The 13,396-nt window shown below is 40.5% G+C and overlaps 1 protein-coding gene across 1 annotated transcript; it reads right to left on the minus strand.

The window, feature by feature from the left end:
* Positions 1 to 6,826: 6,826 nt before the first annotated feature.
* Positions 6,827 to 12,802, minus strand: LOC104417817 (FKBP12-interacting protein of 37 kDa). The gene is made up of 14 exons (XM_010029031.3): positions 12,664 to 12,802; positions 12,531 to 12,582; positions 12,393 to 12,457; positions 11,796 to 11,863; positions 11,636 to 11,672; positions 10,964 to 11,051; positions 10,779 to 10,843; positions 10,609 to 10,686; positions 10,015 to 10,062; positions 8,933 to 8,986; positions 7,958 to 8,119; positions 7,401 to 7,470; positions 7,229 to 7,284; positions 6,827 to 7,110 (listed from the first exon to the last, which is right to left on the minus strand). Exons 1-14 carry the CDS (start codon positions 12,685 to 12,687, stop codon positions 6,955 to 6,957), a joined length of 1,023 nt encoding a protein of 340 aa, XP_010027333.2. The 5' UTR covers positions 12,688 to 12,802; the 3' UTR covers positions 6,827 to 6,954.
* Between the last annotated feature and the right edge of the window lie 594 nt (positions 12,803 to 13,396).

Raw genomic sequence — 13,396 nt, forward strand, 5'->3', positions numbered from 1 at the left:
TCCTCGATAATGGTAATCTCGAATGCGTGGTCACGGCTTTGATGGGTAAAACGGAGTGGATCTATTTTCCTCCTGGAAAGTGGCGGGATCTCTTGAAGGGCTCCATACTGTCGGGCCACCCTATATGGGTAATAAGGGGTGGCGCCGGTGAGATCGAGTAATGGAATTGGATGGCTACGTCTGTAAGCAAAATGGGCTCTCTTTTCATGAAACCAACCAACACACCATTGGAATGTCTCAAGAGTGGGGTCTCTTAAGAAATTATCCAGTTAAAACAGCTTTGATTGGGAATATATGGTCCTAGGATCACAAATTTCTATAATGAATTTTCAAAATCATTTATTTTAGACGATTGCATGAAACATCGAAATTCGCTTAGGTGAGAAAAGAACCAAACCTGCAAAATTTCCGGCGAGGCCCACATGATTTTTTCCGTGTTTTCTTTAAAACGATTAAAAGATAAGAATGTTTCGGCTAAAATCATGTTGACGCAATTTTGCCCTCTTGAGACCTAATCAACCACCCATGCCATTGAGGGACTTATGGTGTTTCGTTGATGGAGAAAAATGATGAACCCAAAAAAGGCTAGAAGGAAAATTTCACTTTTTTGGGTCATGGGTTGATTTTCAAAACAAGCAATCAAAAATGCTAGTGGGCATGTATTATGGTTGTTTTCAAGAGTTTGCCTCACAACATGGACTTCGGCTCTTAAAAGTCATGCTAACCCACGCAACGGGTCAATGCCTGTTGGTGGCTTAACAAGCCGATTCTTGAGAGACTTTCCAATGATGATGTTGTATTCCTCCAAAGTTAGAGTTAGCTCGAACCTACCGAACATAAAAGTGGATGTTCTCGGGCACTAGAAATGTGCCATGGCCTGCAGGACTTCAGGATGAACAGAGATTTGGAACAATGATAAGAGGTCACCGACTTTGGCTTTCATGTGCTCTTGGGCAAATTGGTCCAATTGACCCCACCATCTGAAGAGCTCCATTCTGGGAGCAAGAATAAATTGGATATCATCTTCTCCCATCGCATATAAACTGGGACTCGAAACGCCTACCCTAAATTGCCATGGGCCAATAAAAAGGACTGAGTAAAAGTAAAGAAATTACTTTGCTTTTAAAAAAAAAAATGACAAGCACAAAGATATGCGCATGGGACGTGCGGCTCAATTTCTAACTAAGAATGTTTATTGAAATTAAAAAGGTATCCACCCATCGCAATCTCGTGTTGGCAGCGTACCCTTTTAACTTCGGCTCTACTTAAAGATATTCGGGGAAAAGAAAAATGCAACATCTACAACATAATCTCGCGTTCGAAGCTGTATCTTTCTTAACACCATCCTAAATATCCTATGGCGGCCAGGTTGTGTGTGCCATGTGTAGTGTTAAAATAGTAAAGCATGGACAACAGTTTAAGATCACACGACAAATTATTTTAACGGAGTAAAAAAACTACCAACCTGCACAGAAAGAAAACCAAGTCAGCAAAGCATTTAAACAAGATCAAAAAAAGCCTAAGTCTTCAAATCCCCAGTGAGTCGCCAAACTATCACGACCTCCTTTTTTCTGCGCCCGATCAGAGTGGGTGCCTGCGGAGGCTAATGGTTTAGCTATGTCTATTAAGCGTAGCCCAGACTCTCCAAAGTCCACCAATTCACGACTTAATGGTTCAATTTTTTAACCTATGAGTTAATTTTAAAACGGAGTCGCCACTAATCGATTTGGAGTGGGTTGATTAGAAACCCAAACGAAGTATTGGGAGAAATACTCGCTCCTACGCAACTAAAGAAATTAGGATCGAGAACTTGATTACACCAATTAATCACTAATGCCCTTTCAATACCTAATCTTGTTTAAACCCTAAGACTTTTTGGATTTTTTGAGGGATTTTCCATGCATTTTGTGGAAGAAAAATATTTTTTGGGTATTTTTCTCATTTTTGGACATAAAAAGCATTTTTGGATTTTCGATCTTTTTCTGAAAATATAAATCATTGTTGGCTTTTTTTTTTTTTTTTTTTGACATTTTTGGCTTTTTTGGGGAAAATATAGATATTTTTATTTTTTTATTTTCTGGAAAATAAATTATTTATGTATTTATTAAAATATTATTTTATATTAAAATAATATAAAAACGAACCGGGTCGGATCTAGGGTTGGCTCCAACCCGGGTCGTCCGCCCAGAACGCGGACAGGCGTGCAATGCAAGCCCAACCCATATTTTTTGTTTTTGTTTTTCATAAAAAAACCTCAGCCCACACACCGGAATTGGGCCTATTTGAATTAAAAAGGGGATGCTCGGCCCAAGCTCCAAACTCGGCCCGACGGCCCAACCTGCTTGATGGAAACCCTAGGGTGCCGGGTCACGCGATCCAACTCGGCTGACTCGATTTTCGTAGCCGCAGTTGCCTTCACAGTCCAGCGGCCGCGACGGGCGACAAGGGGGAGAAGGCATCCGAGCGGCAGCGAAGCGGCTTCGGCACGGCTACAACGGAGATGGCAAGAGCGAAAGCGTTTGGGCAACGTCTAGGCTACTGTGGCGCAACTACGGCAGAGACGGCAGAATGGCGAAGAAAGAATCGACCGATGGTCAAAGCTTATGCAAGCTCGATAGTTGCATGTTCCAACATGGCCGACCCAGAAACGAGGTGATAGACAGGGTGGGGGGTCAGAGATGCTCACTGGCTTCGGGGATTTCAACCAGGCCTCTTCGGTAGGGGTCAGCACGGCGGTGGACGATAGCAGGTCACGATGGCCTGATCTCGCGGATTCTCCTCAAATTTGGTCTTCTGATTTCCAAATCTAACGGTAGGGGATGGCAACAGCGGGCAGCGTAGGAGGTGACGATGGTACGGCTCAGGTGGCGTAGATGGCGCAACGGCAGGAACGGGCGTCGAACGGTGGCAGAGCAGCGGTTGCATTGGTGACGGCAAGTCTTCTCCCTCTAAATCTGGCCCTCCTCTTCGCTCATGCTCTCTCCCCCTCGGGTTCGCTCACCGCCGGCCTCCCCAAAAGTCTCTCGGACAAAGGTGGTTTGAGCTCGCGACCCGATTTCTGCCTTGCTCACTCTTTGAACTCCCCAAAGTCTCTCAGGAACCTCTCTAAACCTGTTGGCTTGTGTGTCTTTTGATAGAGGCGGTGCCCTGCTATTTATAGGCGAGGGGGCAGCCAATCGACAGAGCTTTGACTGTCGGTCCTCATGCACCGAACGGCCTCTACCAGCTGAACCAACGTCTCATTCGCCGAGGTGGCTCTAGCTAGGCCACCTTGCATTGAAGACGCATCCACTCCATCGTATGCTACCATCTCCCTCTCCATTATGGCGTCGCACACGTCCTCATCTCCGGCTCGTGCTGCTTATCCAATTGAGGAAGAAGATAGATGAGAAAGAAGACAAAGGGGCAAAAAGGAGGGCCCGGCTAAGTCAGGTGGGCTGGGCCATGGGGGCCCACGCGAGGGAAGGAAGAGGGGGCTAGGCACAAAAGGCCCAACGCCAATGGCTGCTGTTTTTGCTTTTTTGTTTGTTTTTATTTATTTTTTTTGTTGTTTTTGTTATTATTTATTATCTTAAAAAGAAAAAAAATACATAAATATAGAAACTAATGAAGTGGTTGTAGGTTGTCCTTGAGGGACTTATTGCTAGCTTGCACGAGATCTATACATAAATATAGAAACTAATAAATAGGTCCTACGCATATTATCACGCCCGGCCAACGTCGACCTATCCTCCTCGACCGTAGGTTGTCCTTCACGCGTGTGAGTTGTAGAGGCGGAGGGGAAGAAGAGGGAAGAAGGAAGAAGAAGAAGAAGAGAGAGGGGGCCGAGCTGGGGTGAAAAGGCAAGCCCTAGGCCTTGGAGGGCTCGTGTAAGGAAGAGGAACAAAGGGGGCGGGCACGAAGGCCCGGCCCGATGGGCTGCCTCTTTTTGTTTGTTTTTATTTATTTATTTTATGTTGTTTTTATTATTATTTATTATCCGAAAAAAAAAAAAAAAGGAAAATACATAAATATAGAAACTAAAGCCTAATTAAAAAACTAATCAAAATTTAGGTGTCAACACTTAATAGTTATTGAGTTTCCGACCAAAAAGTTCATTGCCAACCTAATCAGGATATTTGCGCTCAGCTAAAACATTGAAAATGAAAGTGATAGGAATCTCTTGACTGTCCTTAATTGATTTTGTCTTCCCATTCACTAGAAGCACCTTTTCCAACAAGAACTGAGAACTGTCCAACCAGAATTAGAAATACGCATTGTTGTGTTTCTTTGACGTCCATGGGTTTTTGTGTAGAATAATGGCACCATTGTCAATGCACCACAAGGCATAGGAACCACATACTTCAAACCTCAACCACACCTTAAACAAGCTTGTATTTACAAATCATTTCCTAATTGTGTTGGATCTATTGAATACAACTATAGAGAACTCCAAAGAGTTTCATGCCAAGATAACAAGATCATCCTTGAAGATGTATGAAATTACTTCTTACCCGTTCCATGGGATCATTATAGCCTTATACCAAAAGCCAAATAAGCACTCAAGAAATTTGAACAAGCACAAGACCAAGTAAGGACCCCTCCATCACAAGAATAGGAAATGGCGAACACGGACAATCCTGCACAATCATCTCAAGATCCCGGTGCCCAATGAGGAGGTCCTCTCTCTTAAGACCCCTACGATCAAAGACATTTGTCCCGATCCCTTGGACTATACACATCTTACTATGCTCAACTAACAAATTGGCACTAGCCAAACATGCCTGCTGATACTCCAGGATCCTCCAGGACTCATGAGGAAGTAACCTCCGCAAGCAGAATAAACATGTGGAATGCCCTGACAGCACAAAGAGAAGTCATCTGAAACCCCTCTAATATCATACTTTCAAAACTTGAACACTGCTATGAGGAAAAAAAAAACTCGCAATGTATAGCTCTGATGATTCAGTAGCTCTGATGATTCAGACTATAACTACAATGTCCATGATAGAAGATAGGCATATAGCTAGGTTACTGTAGCAAAATATTGTAGTAATAGGTTAGGGAAATCACTGTTCACAGTCACTGTTCATATCACCTAAAATAATTTCCGACCAAATTTTCTGAAGCCTTTGTTTATTTCGGACTCATGAGCATGATCCTTGTTGGTTTGTAACCTCTTAATGCCTATAAAAAGTAAAGATGATGTGATGTGATGGACAAAGTCCCTTGAAGTAAAGTGCATGTTTGTGAAAATTCTCAATGCCTCTCTAAACACCTTTCATTTCCAGCTTGCTAGGATTTTCTAAAAAATGCAACTCAGCTTGTTAGAAACATTACCATCTTGGCACCCTTGCTATATGTATATGTATATAGATAGCAAACACATGCATGCACGCACATGAGTGTTAGGATGCATGTGTAAGTAGGTTGTGTTAGAGAAATCCTACATCAGAGAATTAATTTGGTATAAAGCAGTTAATATATTCTAGTTGGTCAATATCTCGTTAGTTTAAGTTTTTAAGTGAAATTAAATCCAACTAGATATGTTAACGGGCTCAGACTCGAGCTCCCTTATCGAACTTCTACTGCCCGCTCCCAACAAATGGTATAAGAGCCATGGTTGCCATTTCCAAATAGGTGGGTGTTGTAATGTAGCAATACAAGCCCATAAGATCACATGCCTGAATTAAGGGGGACACATGTGAAGGGAGATTGTTAAGTGAGTGGGTTGAAAGGATGCGTGAATTAAAAGGGGAGTGGATTTAACACTAAACTCATACGTGAGGGAAAATTGTTAACGTGAGAGGAATTATATGGAGAGTGGATTTAACACTAAACTCATGCATGAGGGGAAATTGTTAAGTGAGTGGGTTGGAAGGATGCTTGAATTAAAGGGGGGTGGATTTAACACTAAACTCACATGTGAAGGGAGATTGTTAGAATACACATATAAGATTGTTAGGATATATATGTGAGTAGACTGTGTTAAAGAAATCCCAAAATCAAAGAATTAATGTGGTGTAAAATAATTAACATATCCTTACTAACATATAACTCATTAGCTTAAATTTTTTAGTATAGATGGTTTCAACTAAATATATTGAGAAGTTTGGATTTAAGCACTCCACTTGGACTTCTACTAGACGCTCCCAAGAACAAAGTTCAATTAATGAACCGCTGTGAAAACGAGGTCCGCGTTCATCTTGTTTACCTAACGGATTCTTTAATGGCGAGTTTTTTGACATTATGGCTAATGGAAGCGCAAATGGTCACACATTAAACAGCTCGAAAAGGGACCACGTTCAATTCAACCGGGATCGTGCACAGCGCATCGGGCGCATCGATTCGTGATTCCTTGTGAACTTCCGGACGACATTCGTCTCGGACAAGGAAGGGTAGATCCTACATGGTCTCGTCGAACGCATCTCGAGCTGCATAAACCGGCGGCAATAGCTGATCGGTGCCTTTTGGACAAGACACCGTCCAACTGATACTACTGCTCCTGTCAGACTTTCACTTGCGTCGTATGGTGTTGGAGTTTCGAGGAACGAAGGACCCCGAGACGCGGACGGACAGCGGCGCTGCCCTGGCGGACGCCAAGAGACACCCTTTTGAGGTGGCCTCGGCCTTGACAAATCACACCTGCACTTTCCGCTCGGCTATCCACCATCGTGCCACCTGGATTCAGTCGAGATGCTCCACGTCGAGCCCTTGCATGGGCGCTTCTCTCTTCCCCTGCATGCTCATTCCAGTCCCTCTTGGATGCTACGAACCCAGGGGACGTGAACATGCAGCCAATCATACTTCCAAATTCTTTTTGGAAGAAGAATATACTAATAAGATATTTTAGAGCGCAAAGAAAGGCATACTGATGGAAAAGAATAAAATCTAATGTACAAAAGAAAAAAACAAAACTGAGGAAAAACCCCACAAAAGAAATATGAAGGTCCTACGAAAAAAATTCATTTTTGATCAACTCTCCCCCATAATTGCTTCTTGTTTCGCCTCAATAGGAGAAACTCTATCGCTCATCGCATCAGGCATAGTTCTCTGCTGCTGCGACTGCTCGTTCTTTAATCTTCTCAGCTCCTGGTCCTTCTCTTCCAGCTTCTCTTGCAGGATGAGCACCTACAGTGAAGAGAGCAAGGCTGTCAATCTCTCTCTACCTTGGCTTACAACGAGGCAGACCCTATGAACTATACACAGAGAGAGAGAGAGAGAGAGAGAGAGAGAGAGAGAGAGAGACCATTTCATTCGACTTCTCAACGTCATTTGTGAGTCCATCCATGTGTTTAAACAGTCCTGCATGGAACGACCACGGCGTACTTAGCGAATTAGTAGCTAAAGTAAGAGCCTTGCAGGAACATGAGAAAGAGAGACAAGGATGAGTGCATGTGGAGTATAATGCGTATTCAGACCTTCGAATTGACTCCGCAGCCCTGCGTTCTGCGACTTCTGTAAAGTCAGTTTCAACGATAATTCGTGCATCTGCAAGCCGGGTAACAGTGGACAAACAAGTAAACCAGCCTGAACATCTTTTTCTCATTATAGTTCGACAGACCCCATACGTCTCATAATATTCATAAGGCTATAGATAGTAATGGAATGGGCATTATAACAACATACAAATTTAAAAAACTTGGGCCTAAGGATCTCTCTGTTTCAAAACTCGTGAATCTTCAACATGGTTTAAAAGTAATCATATCACGTCTACAGCTCAAATGCTCTGGTTCCTCATGATAGTGTTCCTCAATGTGGTATCACCAAGAAAAGCAACGGTACTTCTGATGCTTCGCCAAGACTCAATTACGTGATTCAGGTTAGGACAAGGTGCATGGGAGTTTAAAATAGTTTTCTGAAAACACTGAACCACAGAGTTTACTACAGAGACATTACTAAAAACCTTGACTCAAAGCAAGAAAATATGTTATTCAGTAATTCACATCTGCTGGATATCAAGATAAAGATACAGAACCTTTCCCTCAGTAGCTTGATTCCCAATCTCCTCGTTTTCCTCTTGCAGGGTCCTGCATTTAGCCATGAGCATCTTTCCCATCTTGCTCTGTGGAGTGAAAGTGACAGCAGCAATATGATCCTGCAACTCCTTCACCTTCTTGTCCTTCTCCTCTACCAAATTCTAGCATAAGAACAAACATTCAAATTTCAGAAGCATTAGCAATGGATAGGTATCTTTTCCGAGATCCACAACCAAGGACAGAATTATCATACAGCATATGGTGGAATGCAGGAAGAGTAGAGCTAGGAAGCAGAAAACATTGATGCCCTGAAATTAGCCAATCTGAGACTATGAAAACTAAGATCTGAAAACAGCAATACATGTAATTTCTTTTCTTTTCTTTTCTTTTTTGACATATAGAAAGAAAAAGACAAGCAGCCATTAAGAACATATACACGAAATCATTAAATTTCCTCGTGGCTTTACAGAGAAGGTAGATCCTACTCTGAGGAAATCCTACCAATGAAACCAAATGTCTAGTAAAATTTTTAAGAGACTTAGAAGAGTTTTAGCAATGATTTTAGCATGAAACACATAAACATTTAAAAATAAAAAATAAAAACACCTGGACCCCTCTTTAATTATTGAAAAATTCTTGTCGAAGGACTTCAAAAAATTTCTAAACAAAGGCTTAACTTTAGTTGACATTGCACCTAAAAAAACGGATTCTTTTCTTAAGAAAAATTATGATAAGCATCTTCAGGCAAATGTGCTATGGAAATGTTAACTCCCCCCATGCAGGGTATATATCATTTTTCTTGTGATGTGTACTTTTCCAATTACATACATCGCCATGCTTTCTCAACTAGTGTCTTTTTCCCTAAGAAACTCGTTAACAAGACGCTTTGACCAATACAATGTCCATATAGCAAAGAAAATCCCAACCCAAGTTCAATATCCAATAAAAGTTCAATTCAAAGTTCAACCACGGACCTTTAGACGGGTAAACTCTTCATGAATTGCCGGATCTAATAATAACCGCCTTGTCTGTCAACAAAACAAATATAAATAAGCCAAAGTTAAGATGCCAACACCAGAGCGATAACTCATACACAAATTAGTGGCTCAGAAATGGCCATTCCTAAGGATTACCCAACTGAAACAGACTAAGTTATCAAAGTTGTTCCCTCTGAGCGATCAAACAAACTAAGAAAAATCTTTTGCACAGCAACAGCCAGCCAATCCTAATTCTTTTTAACCAAAATATAGGTCTCATCCCCATCATCACCGGAGAAATCCTTGGAAAAAAATGCACTTAGGTAATAATTTACCAAGGCGTGTAAAAGCAAGAGGATTAAACTGCCCAAGATATAACATCATGAAGATACTAATAATAAAGTTGGGTCATCAACTGAATCACTTAAATATCAAAACACTGATTACAGTCTTGAGCTTTCCTGTTCTAACCAAAAAATCACTATTCAAGCAGAATTAACAAATAGAGTAGCAGTTAATAGTAGCCTTATGAAATATCTATTAGCTTCAGGATTAAAAGCAACATGACACTAATATAGTTCAGCCTAGCATTCAAAGTATTCATCTACTCTTCCTTCTCTTCACGTACAAAGATCTCTTTAAATTGAGTATAAATGTCAGGAGTAAATCAAAACCAGGAGGATAACCACCTTCTGATATATCCATGAGGTTGTTTTATTTAAAAAGGACAAAAAGTCACATACATGGCACATAGCAGACTACTATAAACATGCTGAAAGTCGTATATGATCCAAGAAACAATCAGAAATGTATGGTTTGTTGCTATAAACAAGCAGACAGTAAATGACTACATGCCATTCATGTTAAAACTTAAAAATGGAACACTTAAAGTAAATGACTGCAAACCATTCATGTCAAAACTCAAAAGCGCAATATTTAAAGCACTCTCTTCAAAAAGATAGACTGCATTCTCAGAAAAATCATACACGAGATGCATGGTTAATTGAGGTTTCACATGCATTCGGCAGTTACCATACAATAGAAACATATTACAAGAAGTAAGATATATCCTGCTTTACCTGCATAGATGGTGGCTTGAGTTGTGCTTTTAAGTCTCGAACAGCAGACTGAAATGAACGGAAAATCTTGAGTTACACAAAATGCAGCATAAATATTACATATGGGAAGCAATTTTAAACAGCTACCAGGTGACGAGCAAACATCAAAAGATCCCAGAGAGCTTATTGTGAAGGTGGCCACTATATATTACCCCTGGCGTGCTTATCATTTGTCTCCTATCAAAGTTATTGTTCCTGTTTATTCTCCCTATTCCTTTCGTGGAAAAACTGTCTTCTTTCATCGCCAAAAGTTTAGTGCTCATTGCTTTATCACAAAGTAACTTAACAGAATGATTAAGAAATATCCTTTGAAAGATTCAAATTCTAGCGACAGAATCCACACTACCGAGGAGGCAAAAGATAATTAAAACAATCCATCTTGGTTAACTGGAGTCTCAATGCAGTCAGAATCAGATGCACTTTGATTTCATCTCCTTGTCAACTAAGTGGCTATACAGTTGATGAAAATAAGCATACATGTAAAATAAGGAGATAAAACAGCACCACACATACATACTGTTCTAACAACCTCCATATCCACAATAAAAGATTCACCTTTAACTCAGCTATCTCCTGCTCCCGTTTTGCGAATGTTACTATCAAAGCAGCTTCCTTTTTCTTTGCCTTTTCCACCTAATAAAGAAAAATTGAATCAGTAAATAACAATAAACTTTTGAGTGCAAAATCAAACGAAATGAAAAGAAACATTCTGCCTAAGAATCAACCTGATCTCTCAATCCCTCTTCTGAAGATCTAAGCGTCTGAAGATAGTTGATTACCATCTTGGGCTCTGCAAGGAAAAAGTCAGTCTATCAGAATATATACAGAGATAAGCATGAACCAACCCTCTCATGCTTGCATCATACATCAAAATCCAAAGATTAAATACCCAAATTAACACAAAACTAACCAGGAGATGTCCCAGAGGGTACGAAGGACTCGTTTCGGAATGAAGAATGCCACTTCTCAATCTCAGATTTTGCAGCTTCAAGTTCTGTCTGGATACCCAACAGTATCAACAATCCACAGAGTTTCAGATTCGAATAAACAAACAAATAAATAAGTCATAGATTGAATCATATACAACATCCGCATTCTGCTAAGTAGGACCAGATCTCTTTTGACATCAAACATTAAGCCATAGTGGGAACTTAAGTTACAAGAAAAGCAGCATACAACAGCCATCAGGCAAATGAATTGTGTACTTCAATTTGAAAAAGAAAATACAATGACACAAACAAATGCCTTCAAGCTATGAAAGAGGTCAAAACAGGAAAAACAGAGCATCTAAATCTCATCAACCAAGATGATGCCTTGACGATGGGGATATTCATGAAAAATATGTCACACGTGGAAGTGTAGCAAGTTTGAATATTGAGCAACCTATAATTGAAAAGGCAATCCTCAATTTATTCTAGCATTCTTTGCATGGCCCTCATCAATATCAAAGCTTTACAATAAAAATGATTCTTGCACAAAGAAATGTAGCACAAACAATTAAACTAACAATTACACCTGCGGGTGGTTAGAAAAAAGATGCAGCAAAAGATAAGATGACAAAGACCTACTGCAGGATACATACTTGGCACATCGTAAGAGTTTCCTTGCAGGTCTGAAGACTGAAAACAGAAAATATAAATTGTATTGAGATGCTCAAGCTGGACAGGTTGAATTACATGTTGGAAGCATGCCAAAAGTACAAAACCACAAAACAAAAAAAAATATTTAAAGTGCTTAATTACCTCTCACGAAGTGATAAGATCATTCCTGTAGCTGCACCGGGAGTATTTTCCTCTGCTTTCGTATTACCCTGTAACAAGAAAAAAGATTAAAATTTTATGCAGAAAAGTGATAATTAAAAAGAGGGGCACTTCGAAAATCGAAGGCCTGGGTGAAATGAAACTCAAAAAATACAGGTATACAAGAAACAGGAGAAATGTGAACTTCCACAAATTATATCAAACAGCTTAAGATGCCGAGAATCCACTGTTCGACGACACGCAATAAAACCACAACACGCCCTTTAACTTAAACTATTCAAGTGAGGAAACAATGGGGAAAAGTCTCAACGGTCGTTGCATCCCATAACAGAATCCAAAAAAAAAAAAAAAAACCAGACCGCTAGAAAAACAGCAAAGATGAATATTCAAGAACTGAACTGCCAAACTTAAGTACTTTCATTCGACCAACAAACTGAAGCGTTCCAAAACTGTCCGAACACCAGCAGACACACACACACACAGGCCTCCAAGAGAACCGCAATTCACGCCTAGCACTCCCTCTTCCACACGCATTTCCACAACCAGCCCCAAAAATCGGTAACGAAATGGAGCGGGTACCTTCTTGGATCCGAAAAAGACATCGTCTTCATCGTCCTCGATGTCTCCGAAGCTCCTCTTGCTGCCTGAAACAGCCACCACCAAACGTGAATCGCCGCCCGAGTCGCACGAAACATGGGGAAAGAATTCACATCAAACCTGAGCGCCGAGCATCGTGGGCCCCGGGCAAATCCCCTCCGAAGTCGTCGTCCTGCAAGTCGGGGAAACGAACCCATTAGAATGCCGCACCGGCGGAAGGACGCGATCGAGCGGGGAACGGAAGCGAACTCACCTCGTCGAGATGGTTGGAAGCCATGGAAATTTGGGGGGGGAGAGAGGAAACCCTAGAAATTTATCTCGATTGGATTTTGGGGGCAATGGAGTGGAGACGGCAAAACGACGCTAACGAAATCGTTGAGGTGGAAAGAGAGAAATTTGCAATGTGAGGTTGTGTTTTATACTTTTTTTTTTTTTTTTTTTTTTTTACTTTTTCATCTCGTCAATATTCCAAACTTGTATCGATAATCAAAAGTATATTCCGTAACATATTCCGTTAGACTACCGTTTACAATGATCGTTGAAAATCCAATGTGGCATCATTTACACGTGTCGGCACATCGGGTTTTTTAACTGCCTGTTATGGACGGAAGTATGACTAGAGGTAATTTTTTGGTAACTAGTATAAATTTGGGGAATTGGTGATATGTATTAGTGTCGTAATCTTGAGTAAGGGAAGTAAGTTGATTCAACTACTCGTACATATAGAAAAATCTAGACTAAATGAACAGACAATCAATCAACTAAGTTTGAGAGTACTAAATAAATCTTTCTATTTTAGTCTGTAGATCTTTCAAGATTTTTCACTTATCTTGAATGAAGTCTTCAACAAACAAAATTTTTAATGACCTTCAAATCAAAATGAACACTTAAATTAACGGTTCTTGTTCCTTAGAGAATAACAAATTTAGTTTGGAAGCCCATGAATTTACCTTGTAAGATAGTTGATTAGAAGAGAGAGTTTGAAC

The sequence above is a fragment of the Eucalyptus grandis genome, chromosome 2, assembly GCF_016545825.1.
Source record: "Eucalyptus grandis isolate ANBG69807.140 chromosome 2, ASM1654582v1, whole genome shotgun sequence".
NCBI classification, from domain to species: domain Eukaryota; kingdom Viridiplantae; phylum Streptophyta; class Magnoliopsida; order Myrtales; family Myrtaceae; genus Eucalyptus; species Eucalyptus grandis.